Source organism: Lepisosteus platostomus, chromosome 27 (genome assembly GCF_059453375.1).
Source record: "Lepisosteus platostomus isolate fLepPlt1 chromosome 27, fLepPlt1.hap1, whole genome shotgun sequence".
NCBI classification, from domain to species: domain Eukaryota; kingdom Metazoa; phylum Chordata; class Actinopteri; order Semionotiformes; family Lepisosteidae; genus Lepisosteus; species Lepisosteus platostomus.
This window is the reverse complement of record NC_142637.1, coordinates 12,573,189-12,590,741: the sequence shown is the minus strand read 5'-3', so window position 1 is coordinate 12,590,741 and position 17,553 is coordinate 12,573,189. Positions and strand designations below refer to the sequence as shown.

The 17,553-nt window shown below is 41.4% G+C and overlaps 1 protein-coding gene across 1 annotated transcript in view; it reads left to right on the top strand.

Moving 5' to 3' along the window:
* Positions 1-2,588: 2,588 nt before the first annotated feature.
* LOC148639347 (zinc finger C2HC domain-containing protein 1C-like) overlaps positions 2,589-17,553 on the top strand; it is a 59,895-nt gene continuing 44,930 nt past the window's right edge. Inside the window, exon 1 of the mRNA XM_088622052.1 lies at positions 2,589-3,646. Within this exon, the coding sequence (XP_088478178.1) occupies positions 2,678-3,646 (969 nt within the window). The 5' untranslated portion in view covers positions 2,589-2,677. The remainder of the gene's footprint in view (positions 3,647-17,553) is intronic.

Below are 17,553 nucleotides of genomic sequence, written 5' to 3'. Positions count from 1 at the left end.
AGGTCATCGGGCCAACAGTATATAAACATTACAGCTCAAGTGCTTTTGTATCTGAACGCTTTTAGGTAAGTAATTTAGCAGCTGTGGTATTAATCGTGATTTTAATGGCAAATTCAATTGCAGGTAAAATAAAAATGGCAGATAACTTTCTTTCTAGCTTCGTGAAGTGGTCGCGCCACATTATACATATATACCATAATAAGAAACATAATATGTACAGTAGAATTTTTCACTTTAAGCTGGCATTATCCAGAACCGGGTCAGTGTGGTCCGTCGGCCTTCTAAAGATGTTTAGGAGATCGAGGCGCCCTTGGATTTGATTAGAAACTTGCATAATTTCTTAACTTGACCCCATTATCCTAAAAAAAAACGGCCAGGCCCAGACCAAAGCATGAAGGCTGCGAGGATCGGGGGACTCTCATTTTTGGTCACAGCGTACAGTAGTAGATCAGTAACCTCTGTTTATCGTGATAACCTTTAATTATTTTCCAGTACTTTTTTAAATGATAAAACACATTGTCTCGCCAGTTTTGCTAAAGATACGGTTTTAGTGTTTACGCATAAATTTGTAAGCCGTAGGTTTAAATCTCGTGTTCTTATTTGCCGCATTTTCATCGTAAGAGAGGCGCTCGTTTGCGATTTACGCGCTGTATATTGTAAGCAGAGGAGCCTTAAGGCACAGCCTCGCCTTAACACCATCGTTTGCATTGTTATTGTCATCCAGAACAGCAGTCGTAAGAAAATGAATCTGTGGCGGCTCCGAACATTAAAAAAACTATATCTAGACTGCAAATACATCCCAATCTTAATATCAACACGTTTTAAGAGCGCTCTCCTTTCCACCGGTATACAAGCTAAGAGAGAAATATTGGAAATCCCATCTGAAGTAGCCCTCGTCTCAGCTTCGGAGCTGTGAGCGATGGGGATCATAATTAAAAGGGGTACAGTTACTTTGAAAATGTATATGTGATACTTAAATTTAAATAAAATAAAAAGATAAATTATATAACACAGACTGCTATCTATGTCCATGTGTTTAAGACGTATGAATCGGTTTTAAAACAGGCACACCCCTTCTCACAAATCCGACTGGAGTCTCAGTCCGTCGTCGCGATGAATTAGGAGCTCAGATGTAGGCTAAGTGATTGCAATTTACTTATTTAAAAGAACCACTTCAAATCAAAAGGGAGACATTTTGTAATGGTAGTTATCGTATTATACAGTATACGTAATTGAAGATATACAGTACATAAAGAGTATGAATAGGTGTGAGCTTTTACTGTATATTTAATATTTTATCTGACCCATTTGTAGAAACCGCCTACTCAGATTTAGTTAAGTGGTCTGCCACCATAAAGACAGAAAAATATAATGACACCCTGTTACATTAACTGTAAAATAAACGCCGTAACTGCGGCCATATGAAAATTTGGATAAAGATTATACAAACATCCTAAGGAGCTCTATGACATATGAGCGTCGTAATAATGGTTGGTGACCTGACGTAACAGTGCTCCCTGAATTACGTGATCTGTATTTACCCAAATACAGATATATCACATAGGGAGATGCAGTCAAACATTGCATTGCTATCGTCGTGGTGAACTATTTCTCCTCTGTTTGAGACTTGTTTGGTAAGTGTCATCAAATATTCTTGTCAATTTGTAACGAAATCGATGTACTGTATCATAATCCTTCAGCTATCTATAATGTAGTGAAACGGCTAATTAATATTGATAAATTCCCTCATTCACAGTGACTTTTGCTCAAACCCCTGTTGCATAATGGGTTAATTTTATATAAAAAACATTTATATCATAGATATAATACAAGCTTTGAAATGAAATAGTACATTTCCAGGTTTCAGTTAAACATTTTTAAAAAAGCTCATGACTTTAAGCATTCTGAACATTGAGAATGTTATTTGGGAAACAAATGTTTATTATAATGTTTATGTTTAGGATCTGTCTCCTACTGAGTCAGCATGCAGCATTCAACACCATTAGGTTTAATATTAAAAAGTTGTGTATTTCCTGAATTGTTTTTTTTATTCTTTTCTATTAGACCATACTAGACTGTGCAGGATATCATTTATTTGCCATTTTTGCCTTTTCCAGATACCTGGGAAACAAAGCTCATATCTCATTTGCCAATGGAGCCCAGTCCTAAGCCTGGTGCTCTGTCCCTCTCCCCGAAGGACACAGACTCGAATCGACCCGCGCCCTTAAGGCGACAGGATCTGATCTACACGTACTGCCCGTCTCCCAAGATACAGCTTCTGAAGGACACCTTCCAAGAGAAACTGATGCAGGAAAAGGAGAAAAAAATGATCGCCATGTACAATCGACGGCAGGAGGCGGCTCTACAGAAGATGAGAAAATCTTTCCAATATGTCAAATACGCTGCGGAGAAGAAGACGGGGAACAGCTATCGCTTCCAAACCCAACAGGGCCCCGAGAAGAACATTGTGGGGTATGATCGGTCATACCCCCTGAAGCCTATGGGTAACAGGAAAGTCTCCGGCCCTGGTGAGGTTCCGGCTGTGGACCGCCCGGAAGCACAGAGTGATTCCTTGTTTGCCCCCACCCCGCCTCAGGATGGTCATGAGAGGCCCTGCGAGAGGCCGAGCAGGAGGCGCTCAAGGGTACGCAAACCTAAGGACAGGACTGTCCTCCCCATGGTGGCGACCCCTCCAGGGCAATGCCCTTCTCATGCCAATGGGAAGGAGCACTTTCAGTTGCAAGAGGAGCTACGAAAAGTGGCCGAGGCAGAGGCCGCGCTGAAGGAGGAGCATCGCCGGAGGGAGGCCAGTCTGCAGGATGAAATGCGCCAGAAGAAGGCCATGATGAAGGACGAGATTCGCCAGAAGGAGGCCATGATGCAGGCGAAGCTCTTCAGAGCTCAGGAGGAGCTGAGGATGGTTCAGAGAGAGATGGAAGATTCCAGAGAGGTGGCCGGAAGGGAAAATAGAGGACTCCTGACCCGAAGGAAGACACTCCAGGCGAGGCAGAGTGAGCTTCGCCCCAGAGGACTGTGGGCCAACCACCGCTCTAAGTCCGTGCCTCTTCTGACCTGCAGAATGGAGAAGCAAAAAGCCTTCATTCCAAGGAAAGCCCTTCCTTTCAGAGGAGACAACCTTGATTATGATTCTCCAATGGAAGATGGCGGATGCGCAGAATCGCACTTTCCCTCTGCGCTTTCCCATCAGGAGAGACGTCAAGTGAGCCCTTGCAGCCGTGGGCTGGAAGACGTCCCCTGTGGAAGGACAAAGTATCTCAAGAAAGCAAGGCTCCCTGAAAGCGACGTGTCAGCGGCACAGGCCGCGCAGGCCCACTTCAGAAATAACACCGCATGTCTGGATGAACAAACTCTGTCAGTGGAAAACAGATATTTGTCCCCTACAAGTCTGATGTGCCCTACCGCTGAGCAATTTCCATATGAGAATAGCCAGAGTGGAAACCCTCAGCTGGTGCCCTGTGAACTGTGTCACAGGAAGTTTGCTGTAGAGAGGCTGGAGAAACACAGCAAGATCTGCAAACAGCTTCAGAATTCAATGAGGAAGGTTTTTGACTCTTTCAAGCACAGGGCCAAGGGAACAGAACTGGAGACATACATCCATAAGAAGAAGGTTAGACCACCAATCGTGGTAAGGGCTATCCTTAAACTCTTTCCAAGCTTCCCTTGTTTTCTCCTAGAGTCAGACTCAGCTTATAAATCAATGTAAACAATAAATAAGTGTTTAATGAAGTACTATTCTGAAAAAGTGCCACAAAGGCACATTTGCCAGACAGAATAAATGGATCTTAGTGACTTCTGAATTCTGTTGTAAAAATCTACATGAGATATCAAGCAAATAGCACTCACAGGAAACAAAACCATAACTAAATTTTACTCTCTACCCAATAACCTGGAAGGTAGCCCCAGAAAGCTAAGTTATTACTGTATTGATATTTTCTTGCCTTGTGAATGGTTTGTGACCAGACTGTGTACGCAGTGCTAGTCTGGACTTTTTCTGGAAGCTGTTTCATTGGTTTCATTTCCTGTTCCCAGCTGAGAAAGAACAACTGGAGGCAGAAGCACGAGGATTTCATTCAGAGCATCAAACAGGCCAGGGAGGTGCAGCAGGTGATCACGCAAGGAGGGAAGGTTGTGAACCTGCCCCAGCCCCCCGCGAATCCAAACCCCGACTACGTGCCCTGCCCTCACTGCGGCCGGCGCTTTGCCCCCAGGCCGGCACAGAGGCACATCCCCAAGTGTCAGCACATCAGGAGCCGCCCTCCTCCTCCTCCTCGCAGATGAAAACTGATGTGAAGAAGAGTAAAAGAGTCATGATCTTGGCTCACGACTCACGTCCTGCTTTTTCTTTTTAGAAAAATATTTAGCACAGTTCATCCGTATGATGATAAAAAAAATGTTGCCTTGTTTTAATAAAATGATTTTTTTTTGGGTGGACTGGTGTTTGCGTAACTGTGGTTATTTCAGTTTTTTTCCCTTGCGAAAATGTGTGTCGACCTTGAAAATAAATTTCAAGCTGTTCCTATCATTCATACACCTTGACCTCCTAAAAATAATTGTTCAACCTGGAACGTACAGTTAGCAGGCAGTAGAACAGGTCATATTGGCCTTGGAACCATCAAAAAGTAGTATTCACACATTCTCGGCATCAATTTTCCTTAAAAACAACTGAAAAAGCAAGGTAAAGAGTGATTGATTTTTTTAATGAAAGTTATTTGATTTAATTTATTTAATTTTCATAATATTTGAAATATGTTGGGATTAATGTGACTCAATATTATCTGCAGCTCTTACACTCCAGGCACCTGATAAAGTGGAACGCAGTGTCTTTGCCTTACATGGCGCTCAGCTCTTCCTCAATCCCAGCAGAAGCAGCAGCCTCCGGGTCCTGCCTCATGCACAGCTTAAAATGCAACACCGAGTAATACAACAAACAACAGGGAAAACCATTCACGATCAGACACATCCGTTGATTGCTGGCTCTCAGTAAAGGGACATCGCTGTGGTCCACGCATGAATCTGTTTTCTAAGTGCCTTATCCAATACAGTGTTGAGGCCAGTTTTCCCAGAAGCCATCTAAAGGGGAACACACAATAACTTGTAAAACCTCCAATTTACATCACAAAATAGACTACATTTCAAGGTTAAAGAATTACCATGTTCTGCGATTCAGAACGAGCCACCAAAACTTCCTGTAATCTGATGTGGCCCTGTGACATTGTAAAGGAGCAGGCTTGTGAATACATCTCGTTTAATCCAATGGAAATATTGCTCTCAACTTTTTAACGTTTTTGCCAATAAATAATATTACATTGTTAACTCTGCATAAAGAACCTTGGAATGGAACGTTTTTTGCAGTGAAATGTTTGCTGCATAACCTATACCTTTTCTCTCCTACATCACATTGCATTAGTCATTACAGTGATTAGTGAGCAGGAAGGGCTGCATCACATCGCAATTTGTGTGGAACTTGAATGCGAATTTGTTACAACATGGCGTAACTTACAGTACTTTCACAAAATTCATGATTTTGTGCTCAATTTTGAGTTTGTAAAGTTTTTCTATAATGTCAATGATTTTATTTTGTGACTGAAATTAAATACTTTTGTGTCTGCAAAATTGGGACTGTAGTTCCACCTTAACCTACTAGTACTGTATGTCTTTGGACTGTGGGAAGAAACTGGAGCACCTGGAAGAAATCCACACAAATGAAGGGAGAACATACAATTCCATCCAGACTGCACCCCAGGAATTGAACCCAGGACCCCAGCTCTGTGAACCACAGTGCCACCTCATTGCTATAGTCACTATAATTAATGTCAAAGCTCATTTGCAAATGAGCAGCCTGGGATCCAAAAGGATCAAAACAAGGATCCAAACAAAGCACTATCCCAAAGCTTGGCGTTGTACAGTATATCATACAGGGCTTGATGCAGAAGGCAGATAATCTAAGTCCATGCAATAATTGCTAAGGGAAAGTGACTTTGTGTTTTTGGAGGTAAGTCACTCAACATGGAGCTGTGTTAGTGAAATGATTGTTCTGATGTACGGCTGATGTCCAAACACTGAAAACATGATTGTGTATGCAATCGCACTCCCGAGCTCCATTGGGTATGGTTAAAATAACTTTTTATAGTTCATCACATTCAAAGTGTGTGTACCTGATGAAAGTGTAACACGCATTTGGAGGAGTTATTCAGGATTTTCTTTCATTCAACTATTTCAAGACCCATTATTTTCAGATGTTGTAGTATACGTGAATAATGAAAGGCCTTCATATTACACAATGAAGGAATGACTTCGCAGGTGTGAAGAATAAAAGATTAATTCAGCTCACTTTGGGGAGTTTCACAATGGCCCTCCTTATAGAAATGTGGGTTTGATTAAAGGAGTGAAGAAAAAGCACTGAATAATATTTGGTTTTATAAACGTAATCATCTCAAAATATGGTTGAAGAAATTGAAGAAGGTTAAACATAATCCAAAACGTTTAAGGTCAATTTAAGTACAACCAGAATTCTAGTGTTTATGCAATGCATCTGTGGGTTGATATGAAATACGGCCGTACTTAAACTAAACAAGGTTATCGAGAGCATATTCCAAGTACGCCTGTGGCCAGTTGTACTGTGAACTGCGAGGACCGTATCTTATCCTGAACTGGCTGTGCGAATACCGTCCTCTGCTGGCAGAAGGAATAGATTACAACGGCACTGTATTGGCGATTAGTCCTATTGCTAGAATATTGAAACAACAAGGAGTCCGCGGAGTCAAGCAATGCTGAATAAACAAGTACCTGAAATTCAATAGGATTTTGTGTATTGATTACAAATAGGTGTGAAATTCTCATGTACAGTAGTATTCATGGATTCCTTACACAAGCAGCTGTTGTTATGATACTTTCGTAATCTGAATATAAATCTATCTACTTAAAACTGTAATTATTGAATAGATTAATGTCTTTGAAATGCTTCATTAACTGGGCAGTTTCCATGTTTGGAAATGTTTTTATTTTGATTGCTGATTGCTAGATTCTGTATGTTTAATAGGCATGCTGTTAATATTTTCTACAAGAGCCAAATAAGACAGTTATGCTGTAGTAAGCTATATATAAGTTATATAACATAAGTTATATTTTGTTCTGAGGTCAATTTGAATCTCATACTAAATTACTGGTGTCCTTTCATCTGAGAAACACTACCTGATTGATCACCTGATGCCTAGAAATTAGCATGCACAGTAGCCCAGCGTTTAGCATTGCTAGCTCACAGTGCTGAGGCCCTGGGTACACTTCTGGACCTGGGGTGCTATCTGTATGGAGCTTGTATGTTCTCCCCATGTTTGGATGAGTTTGCTTTGGGTGCTCCGGCTTCCTCCCACAGTTCAAAGAACTACTGGTAGGTTAATTGGCTTCTGGGATAATTAGTGAGTGTCTGTGTCTTCCCTGCATTGGACTACCATCCAGTCCCAGGTATCTCCTGCTTATTACTTTCTGAGGCTCTGGCTCCCCCGTGCCCCGCGACCCCCTGACCCCCTGACCCTGAATTGGATGAAGCGGTTAGAAAATGGGTGGTTTCTGTTATGCTCTGGTCATGCTCTGCCATAGCAACAACTTGTAAAAAATGCAGATGCTAGGATTTAACTCAAAGAAGGAGCTCAGATCACTGTGTTGGCATCACTGTACAGGTGTCCGGTTTGTTTTAGAACATGTGCTAAAATCTTATTTACTAACTTCTAGACTTTTTACCCCCCATATCAGTCTGCAGGTGCACAGTGGTCTGTGGACACCCTCCTTGCTCTGTCGTAAAACAGGAAATAAAAAGCAACTGGTTTTGACTTTAATGCACTGAGACTGTGGAACTCACACAACTCTCTTGTCAGAAAGGCAGCTTCTAACAGCTTTTAAGTGAAGACTAAGAACACTTTTCTATTTTATTAAAATAGATTATATATGTTTTGTTTAAATATATGTTATAAATGTTAAAACGACAGCTCGTATAAGCTTGTATTTTTACCTTTCGATCATTTTTAGAATTGCTTTGAGTTGCTTTTACCATGATAAACAGCACAAAATATGAGGTGTTGAACTTAAAGTTTTAAAGCGCTTTATGATGTAAAGTGTGATGACAGTCCTTGGCGGTCTATGTAACAATTCTTCTTGAAGTAGGTCATCGGGCCAACAGTATATAAACATTACAGCTCAAGTGCTTTTGTATCTGAACGCTTTTAGGTAAGTAATTTAGCAGCTGCGGTATTAATAATGATTTTAATGGCAAATTCAATTGCAGGTAAAATAAAAATGGCGGATAACTTTCTTTCTAGCTTCGTGAAGCGGTTGCGCCATATTATACATATATACCATAATAAGAAACATAATATGTTCAGTAGAATTTTTCACTTTAAGCTGGCATTATCCAGAACCGGGTCAGGGCCCGGACCCGGACCGTGCAGTGTTGTCCGTCGGCCTTCTAAAGATGTTTAGGAGATCGAGGCGCCCTTGGATTTGATTAGAAACTTGCATAATTTCTTAACTTGACCCCATTATCTTAAAAAAAAACCGGCCAGGCCAAGACCAAAGCATGAAGGCTGCGAGGATCGGGGGACTCTCATTTTTGGTCACAGCGTACAGTAGTAGATCAGTAACCTCTGTTTATCGTGATAACCTTTAATTATTTTCCAGTACTTTTTTAAATGATAAAACACATTGTCTCGCCAGTTTTGCTAAAGATACGGTTTTAGTGTTTACGCATAAATTTGTAAGCCGTAGGTTTAAATCTCGTGTTCTTATTTTCTGCATTTTCATCGTAAGGGAAGGCGCTCGTTTGCGATTTACGCGCTGAACATTGTAAGCAGAGGAGCCTTAAGGCACAGCCTCGCCTTAACACCATCGTTTGCATTGTCATTGTCATCCAGAAAAGCAGTCGTAAGAAAATGAATCTGTGGCGGCTCCGAACATTAAAAAAACTATGTCTAGACTGCAAATACATCCCAATCTTACTATCAACACGTTTTAAGAGCCCTCTCCTTTCCACCGGTATACAAGCAAAAAGAGAAATACTGGAAATCCCATCTGAAGTAGCCCTCGTCTCACCTTCGGAGCTGTGAGCGATGGGGATCATAATTAAAAGGGGTACAGTTACTTTGAAAATGTGTATGTGATACTTAAATTTAAATAAAATAAAAAGATAAATTATTTTTAAAAAGATAAATTATTACACAGACTGCTATCTATGTCCATGTGTTTAAGACGAATGAATCGGTATTAAAACAGGCACACCCCTTTTCTTCTCACAAATCCAACTGGAGTCTCAGTCCGTCGTGGCGATGAATTAGGAGCTCAGATGTAGGCTAAGTGATTGCAATTTACTTATTTAAAAGAACCACTTCAAATCAAAAGGGAGACATTTTGTAATGGTAGTTATCGTATTATACAGTATACGTAATTGAAGATATACAGTACATAAAGGGTATGAAAAGGTGTGAGCTTTTTCTGTATATTTAATATTTTATCTGACCCATTTGTAGAAACCGCCTACTCAGATTTAGTTAAGTGGTCTGCCACCATAAAGACAGAAAAATATAATGACACCCTGTTACATTAACTGTAAAATAAACGCCGTAACTGCGGCCATATGAAAATTTGGATAAAGATTATACAAACATCCTAAGGAGCTCTATGACATATGAGCGTTGTAATAATGGTTGGTGACCTGACGTAACAGTGCTCCCTGAATTACGTGATCTGTATATACCCAAATACAGATATATCACATAGGGAGATGCAGTCAAACATTGCATTGCTATCGTCGTGGTGAACTATTTCTCCTCTGTTTGAGACTTGTTTGGTAAGTGTCATCAAATATGCTTGTGAATTTGTAGCGAATTCGATATACTGTATCATAATCCTTCAGCTATCTATAATGTAGTGAAACGGCTAATTAATATTGATAAATTCCCTTATTCACAGTGACTTTTGCTCAAACCCCTGTTGCATAATGGGTTAATTTTATATAAAAAACATTTATATCATAGATATAATACAAGCTTTGAAATGAAATAGTACATTTCCAGGTTTCAGTTAAACATTTTTTAAAAAGCTCATGACTTTAAGCATTCTGAACATTGAGAATGTTATTTGTGAAACAAATGTTTATTATAATGTTTATGTTTAGGATCTGTCTCCTACTGAGTCAGCATGCAGCATTCAACACCATTAGGTTTAATATTAAAAAGTTGTGTATTTCCTGAATTGTTTTTTTTATTCTTTTCTATTAGACCATACTAGACTGTGCAGGATATTATTTATTTGCCATTTTTGCTTTTTCCAGATACCTGGGAAACAAAGCTCATATCTCATTTGCCAATGGAGCCCAGTCCTAAGCCTGGTGCTCTGTCCCCCTCCCCGAAGGACACAGACTCGAATCGACCCGCGCCCTTAAGGCGACAGGATCTGATCTCCACGTACTGCCCGTCTCCCAAGATACAGCTTCTGAAGGACACCTTCCAAGAGAAACTGATGCAGGAAAAGGAGAAAAAAATGATCGCCATGTGCAATCGGCGGCAGGAAGCAGCTCTACAGAAGATGAGAAAATCTTTCCAATATGTCAAATACGCTGCGGAGAAGAAGACGGGGAACAGCTATCGCTTCCAAGCCCAACAGGGCCCCGAGAAGAACATTGTGGGGTATGATCGGTCTTACCCCCTGAAGCCTATGGGTAACAGGAAAGTCTCCGGCCCTGGTGAGGTTCGGGCTGTGGACCGCCCGGAAGCACAGAGTGATTCCTTGTTTGCCCCCACCCCCCCTCAGGATGGTCATGAGAGGCCCCGCGAGAGGCCGGGCAGGAGGGGCTCAAGAGTACGCAAACCTAAGGACAGGACTGTCCTCCCCATGGTGGCGACCCCTCCAGGGCAATGCCCTTCTAATGCCAATGGGAAGGAGCACTTTCAGTTGCAAGAGGAGGTACGAAAAGTGGCTGAGGCAGAGGCCGCGCTGAAGGAGGAGCATCGCCAGAGGGAGGCCAGCCTGCAGGATGAGATGCGCCAGAAGGAGGCCATGATGAAGGACGAGATTCGCCAGAAGGAGGCCATGATGCAGGCGAAGCTCTTCAGAGCTCAGGAGGAGCTGAGGATGGTTCAGAGAGAGATGGAAGACTCCAGAGAGGTGGCCGGAAGGGAAAATAGAGGACTCCTGACCCAAAGGAAGACACTCCAGGCGAGGCAGAGCGAGCTTCGCCCCAGAGGACTGTGGGCAAAACACCGCTCTAAGGCCGTGCCTCTTCTGACCTGCAGAATGGAGAAGCAAAAAGCCTTCACTCCAAGGAAAGCCCTTCCTATCAGAGGAGACAACCTTGATTATGCTTCTCCAATGGAAGATGGCGGATGCGCAGAATCGCACTTTCCCTCTGCGCTTTCCCATCAGGAGAGACGTCAAGTGAGCCCTTGCAGCCGTGGGCTAGAAGACGTCCCCTGTGGAAGGACAAAGTATCTCAAGAAAGCAAGGCTCCCTGAAAGCGACGTGTCAGCGGCACAGGCCGCGCAGGCCCACTTCAGAAATAACACCGCATGTCTGGATGAACAAACTCTGTCAGTGGAAAACAGATATTTGTCCCCTACAAGTCTGATGTGCCCTACCGCTGAGCAATTTCCATATGAGAATAGCCAGAGTGGAAACCCTCAGCTGGTGCCCTGTGAACTGTGTCACAGGAAGTTTGCTGTAGAGAGGCTGGAGAAAGAGCAAGATCTGCAAGAAGTTTCAGAATTCAAAGAGGAAGGTTTTTGACTCTTTCAAGCACAGGGCCAAGGGAACAGAACTGGAGACATACATCCATAAGAAGAAGGTTAAACCGCCAATCGTGGTAAGGGCTATCCTTAAACTCTTTCCAAGCTTTCGTTGTTTTCTCCTGGAGTCAGACTCAGCTTATAAATCAATGTAAACAATAAATAAGTGTTTCATGAAGTACTCTTCTGAAAAACTGCCGCAATGGCACATTTGTAAGACAGAATAAATGGATCTTAGTGACTTCTGAATTCTGTTGTAAGAATCTACATGAGATATGAAGCAAATAGCACTCACAGGAAACAAAACCATAACTAAATTGTACTCTCTACCCAATGACCTGAAAGGTAGCCCCAGAAAGCTAAGTTATTACTGTATTGATATTTTCTTGCCTTGTGAATGGTTTGTGACCAGACTGTGTACGCAGTGCTAGTCTGGACTTTTTCTGGAAGCTGTTTTATTGGTTTCATTTCCTGTTCCCAGCTGAGAAAGAACAACTGGAGGCAGAAGCACGAGGATTTCATTCGGAGCATCAAACAGGCCAGGGAGGTGCAGCAGGTGATCACGCAAGGAGGGAAGGTTGTGAACCTGCCCCAGCCCCCCGCGAATCCAAACCCCGACTACGTGCCCTGCCCTCACTGCGGCCGGCGCTTTGCCCCCAGGCCGGCACAGAGGCACATCCCCAAGTGTCAGCACATCAGGAGCAGCCCTCCTCCTCCTCCTCGCAGATGAAAACTGATATGAAGAAGAGTAAAAGAGTCATGATCTTGGCTCACGACTCACGTCCTGCTTTTTCTTTTTAGAAATATATTTAGCATGGTTCATCTGTATGATGATAAAAAAAATGTTACCTTGTTTTAATAAAATGATTTTTTTTTTGGTGGACTGGTGTTTGCGTAACTGTGGTTATTTCAGTTTTTTTCCCTTGCGAAAATGGGTGTCGACCGTGAAAATAAATTTCAAGCTGTTCTTATCATTCATACACCTTGACCTCCTAAAAATAATTTTTCAACCTGGAACGTACAATTAGCAGGCAATAGAACAGGTCACATTGGCCTTGGAACCATCAAAAAGTAGTATTCACACATTCTCGGCATCAATTTTCCTTAAAAACAACTGAAAAAGCAAGGTAAAGAGTGATTGATTTTTTTAATGAAAGTTATTTGATTTAATTTATTTAATTTTCATAATATTTGAAATATGTTGGGATTAATGTGACTCAATATTATCTGCAGCTCTTACACTCCAGGCACCTGATAAAGTGGAACGCAGTGTCTTTGCCTTACATGGCGCTCAGCTCTTCCTCAATCCCAGCAGAAGCAGCAGCCTCCGGGTCCTGCCTCATGCACAGCTTAAAATGCAACACCGAGTAATACAACAAACAACAGGGAAAACCATTCACGATCAGACACATCCATTGATTGCTGGCTCTCAGTAAAGGGACATTGCTGTGGTCCACGCATGAATCTGTTTTCTAAGTGCCTTATCCAATACAGTGTTGAGGCCAGTTTTCCCAGAAGCCAATTAAAGGGGAACACACAACAACTTGTAAAACCTCCAATTTACATCACAAAATAGACTACATTTCAAGGTTAAAGAATTACCATGTTCTGCGATTCAGAACGAGGCAGCAAAACTTCCTGTAATCTGATGTGGCCCTGTGACATTGTAAAGGAGCAGGCTTGTGAATACATCTCGTTTAATCCAATGGCAATATTGCTCTCAACTTTTTTACGTTTTTGCCAATAAATAATATTACATTGTTAACTCTGCATAAAGAACCTTGGAATGGAACGTTTTTTGCAGTGAAATGTTTGCTGCATAACCTATACCTTTTCTCTCCTACATCACATTGCATTAGTCATTACAGTGATTAGTGAGCAGGAAGGGCTGCATCACATTGCAATTTGTTTGGAACTTGAATGCGAATTTGTTACAACATGGCGTAACTTACAGTACTTTCACAAAGTTCATGATTTTGTGCTCAATTTTGAGTTTGTAAAGTTTTTTCTATAATGTCAATGATTTTATTTTGTGACTGAAATTAAATAATTTTGTGTCTGCAAAATTGGGACTGTAGTTCCACCTTAACCTACTAGTACTGTATGTCTTTGGACTGTGGGAAGAAACTGGAGCACCTGGAAGAAATCCACACAAATGAAGGGAGAACATACAATTCCATCCAGACTGCACCCCAGGAATTGAACCCAGGACCCCAGCTCTGTGAACCACAGTGCCACCTCATTGCTATAGTCACTATAATTAATGTCAAAACACATTTGCAAATGAGCAGCCTGGGATCCTAAAGGATAAAGACAAGGATCCAAACAAAGCACTATCCCAAAGCTTGGCTTTGTACAGTATATCATACAGGGCCTGATGCAGAAGGCAGATAATCTAAGTCCATGCAATAATTGCTAAGGGAAAGTGACTTTTTGTTTTTGGAGGGAAGTCACTCAACATGGAGCTGTGTTAGTGAAATGATTGTTCTGATGTACGGCTGATGTCCAAACACTGAAAACATGATTGTGTATGCAATCGCACTCCCGAGCTCCATTGGGTATGGTTAAAATAACTTTTTATAGTTCATCACATTCAAAGTGTGTGTACTTGATGAAAGTGTAACACGCATTTGGAGGAGTTATTCAGGATTTTCTTTCATTCAACTATTTCAAGACCTATTATTTTCAGATGTAGTATACGTGAATAATGAAAGGCCTTCATATTACACAATGAAGGAATGACTTTGCAGGTGTGAAGAATAAAAGATTAATTCAGCTCACTTTGGGGAGTTTCACAATGGCCCTCCTTATAGAAATGTGGGTTTGATTAAAGGAGTGAAGAAAAAGCACTGAATAATATTTGCTTCTGTAAACGTAATCATATCAAAATATGGTTGAAGAAATGAAAGAAATTGAAGAAGGTTAAACATAATCCAAAATGTATAAGGTCAATTTAAGTACAACCAGAATTCTAGTGTTTATGCAATGCATCTGTGGGTTGATATGAAATATGGCCGTACTGCATTTCGAACAAGTTGTAAGGGATTTACCCATGAGAGGTATTCTCATTCACTCAGTAAGGTCTTTATTCATTTTGCACTATGGGAAAAAGCCATCACCTGTCTGCGCAGAGAAGTGAAAGCTGATTCAAAAGCAAGCAGGGAGACCCCTTGTTTTATATCTTTTTTAAGCTGATGCAACACTTCAAGGACAGGCAAAGCAGTCATTTTCCATTCCTTATAGGTTTTTGCTTTAAGCAAAGAAGAGCAGTTATTCAAATGGTTTCTCACACTCCCTTCTTCAAGCAGCCGAGATAAACAGTATTAAAACATCCTGTGCCCTTGACAAGTTGGGTGCTATCACACTTTGTTCTAAGTATCCAGCTGCTTCTGCAGCACAGCTCTGTCCGTAAACAACATAGAATAAAACACTTTTTCTCAGTAACTTTTCATTACATTCCCTCCTTTTTATCCTTAAATGTGTTCATACCACAGAGTCCTCATAGGGGTCACCCTAGTCAGACAACAGCACAACAGCAAAAACACTACAACAGGCATGAATAGCTTTAAGAAAAACAGTCCCCAAGACCCAAAAAATGATTTTAACCATGAAAAGAAGGGGAACTCATTGCCAATGCCCTGTTCTTGATTTACCCTGTTCTTAAGTTCTTTCAGCCGGTGTATTGCGAGGGTGAGGTGACCATGGTCATCATCACTAGCAGGGATATACAGATGCAGCCATTCAAAACAAGCGGGCGATACCGCATTATTTTGCGGTGTGCTTACCGCGGTGTAACACAAGTTACCATATTAATACAGTGTATTCTCGCATAGTACCGCATAATACCACATGTTCTAATGAATGACCTTGGACAAGCTGTAAACTCAAAGTATTGCCCTGGTCCACATTCTTTTTTTCATTGACCGTCTTTGTAAAAGTAACACCACAGCATTTCGTTGATCCAATCACGCATTTGTTTCCAATCATGCAAAGTACAGTCATTTTTGAGAATCTCCAATTCACCATGCCTTTTGCATGCTCATAAGAGATATTGATTTAGGAACATAAACATATTACTGTATGCAAACTGTACTGTATACAGTATGTATATGTATATTTAATGTCTTTACTGTGCCCGTTTAAGTATTAAATATTTATATGGAATTTTACCACTGAAGGGAAATCTTAGTAGCTGAGCATAAAAAGAATAGGAGCATAACGCGTGTGAAAGCCATAAACGATATTAATTTTGGAACATAAATATACAGTATTACAGTATGTAAACTGTATATGGCTGGTCTCGGTACAAAAATACACACCAGTATTCCATTTCTCCCTAAACAATATTAAGCATCGAAGTCTTTAACTAACATGTGAAATAACGTGTGTATAAAAAGTGGTAGTTTTAAGCTTTTCTGCAAATACGCTCAATACAGGAGCAAACAAGCATACTTTTAGAATTTGATTAATAGGGAATATAATATGGAATCGCATATCTAAAGAAATTAATAATGATATAATTCTATTCATGTGCTGAACTTGTAAGCGAGAGGTTGGCTGTTCAAATCCAGCCTGTGCCATGACTTTTCTTTTAACAAGCATTTCTTTGAAGAAATAAAATAGCAATATTATGGACAATTAATTGACTTTTTATATTTCTAAATATCACAACATGTTCGAATCTAAGTCATTTTTTAATAACAATGAATAGTCACCACGCATGCTTACACAGCTCCCTGGGTAAAGTATCACAAAGTCTTAGAGAACTTAACATTTTTATTATCAACAAATTGTAAATACGCTGTTTACATTGGGGTTATTCATATTTCACTTGAGTGTATGGGGGATTGTCAGCAGACCCCCCCCCCCTCTTAGACTGCGCAAACAATTGTTTTAATTTTTAGAAAGAAATGGCGGCTGTATGCTTTACAATATAAACATTTACTGTCAAACTTTAAATCAACGATTGATTTAAAGATGATCTGTCAAAGTGCAATGGAAAACAATATTGTTGTTGTTGTTATCCCGTAAGGCACTTTGAGAAGCCACCTTTAAAGGCGCTATATAAAGGCACTGATTCCTATGGAATGTGTATTCGTTCTTCTTTTTTTCAGCATGGAATAAACCTATTACGTGATTTTAAGGTTTGTGTGAGAAGCCAGGGTATCAGCTTGTTCCCCCCTCCCGCACCTCTCTCTGTACAGTAGAGGCTCCTGTCCTGACTGGTGGAGCTCATACAACTGTGTCTGGAGAGGATCCATGGTATCAGGGTCAACCCCATGGCTATGCAGCTTGTTTCCCCCCCTGCACCTCTCTGTTTACAGTTGAGCCTCCTGTCATTCAGCTGTATCTGGAGAGGATCAAGCGGGGTATCAGCTTTAAACCTACGGCTGGGCAGCTTGTTCCCCCCTCCTGCCCCCCTCTGTGTACAGTAGAGCATTATCTCATGACTGGTGGAGCTCATACAGCTGTGTCTCGAGAGGATCCAGGGTATCAGCTTCAACCCCATGGCTGGGTAGCTTGTTCCCCCCTCCCGCCCCTCTCTGTGTACAGTAGAGCCTCCTGTCCTGACTGGTGGAGCTCATACAGCTGTGTCTGGAGAGGATCCAGGGTATCAGCTTCAACCCCACGGCTTGCAACTTGTTCCCCTCTACCACCCCTCTGTGCGTACAGTAGAGCCTCCTGTCCTGACTGGTTGAGCTCATACAGCTGTATCTGGAGAGGGAGAGAGAGAGGGGTGCGGAACCAGGGAACTATTTACATG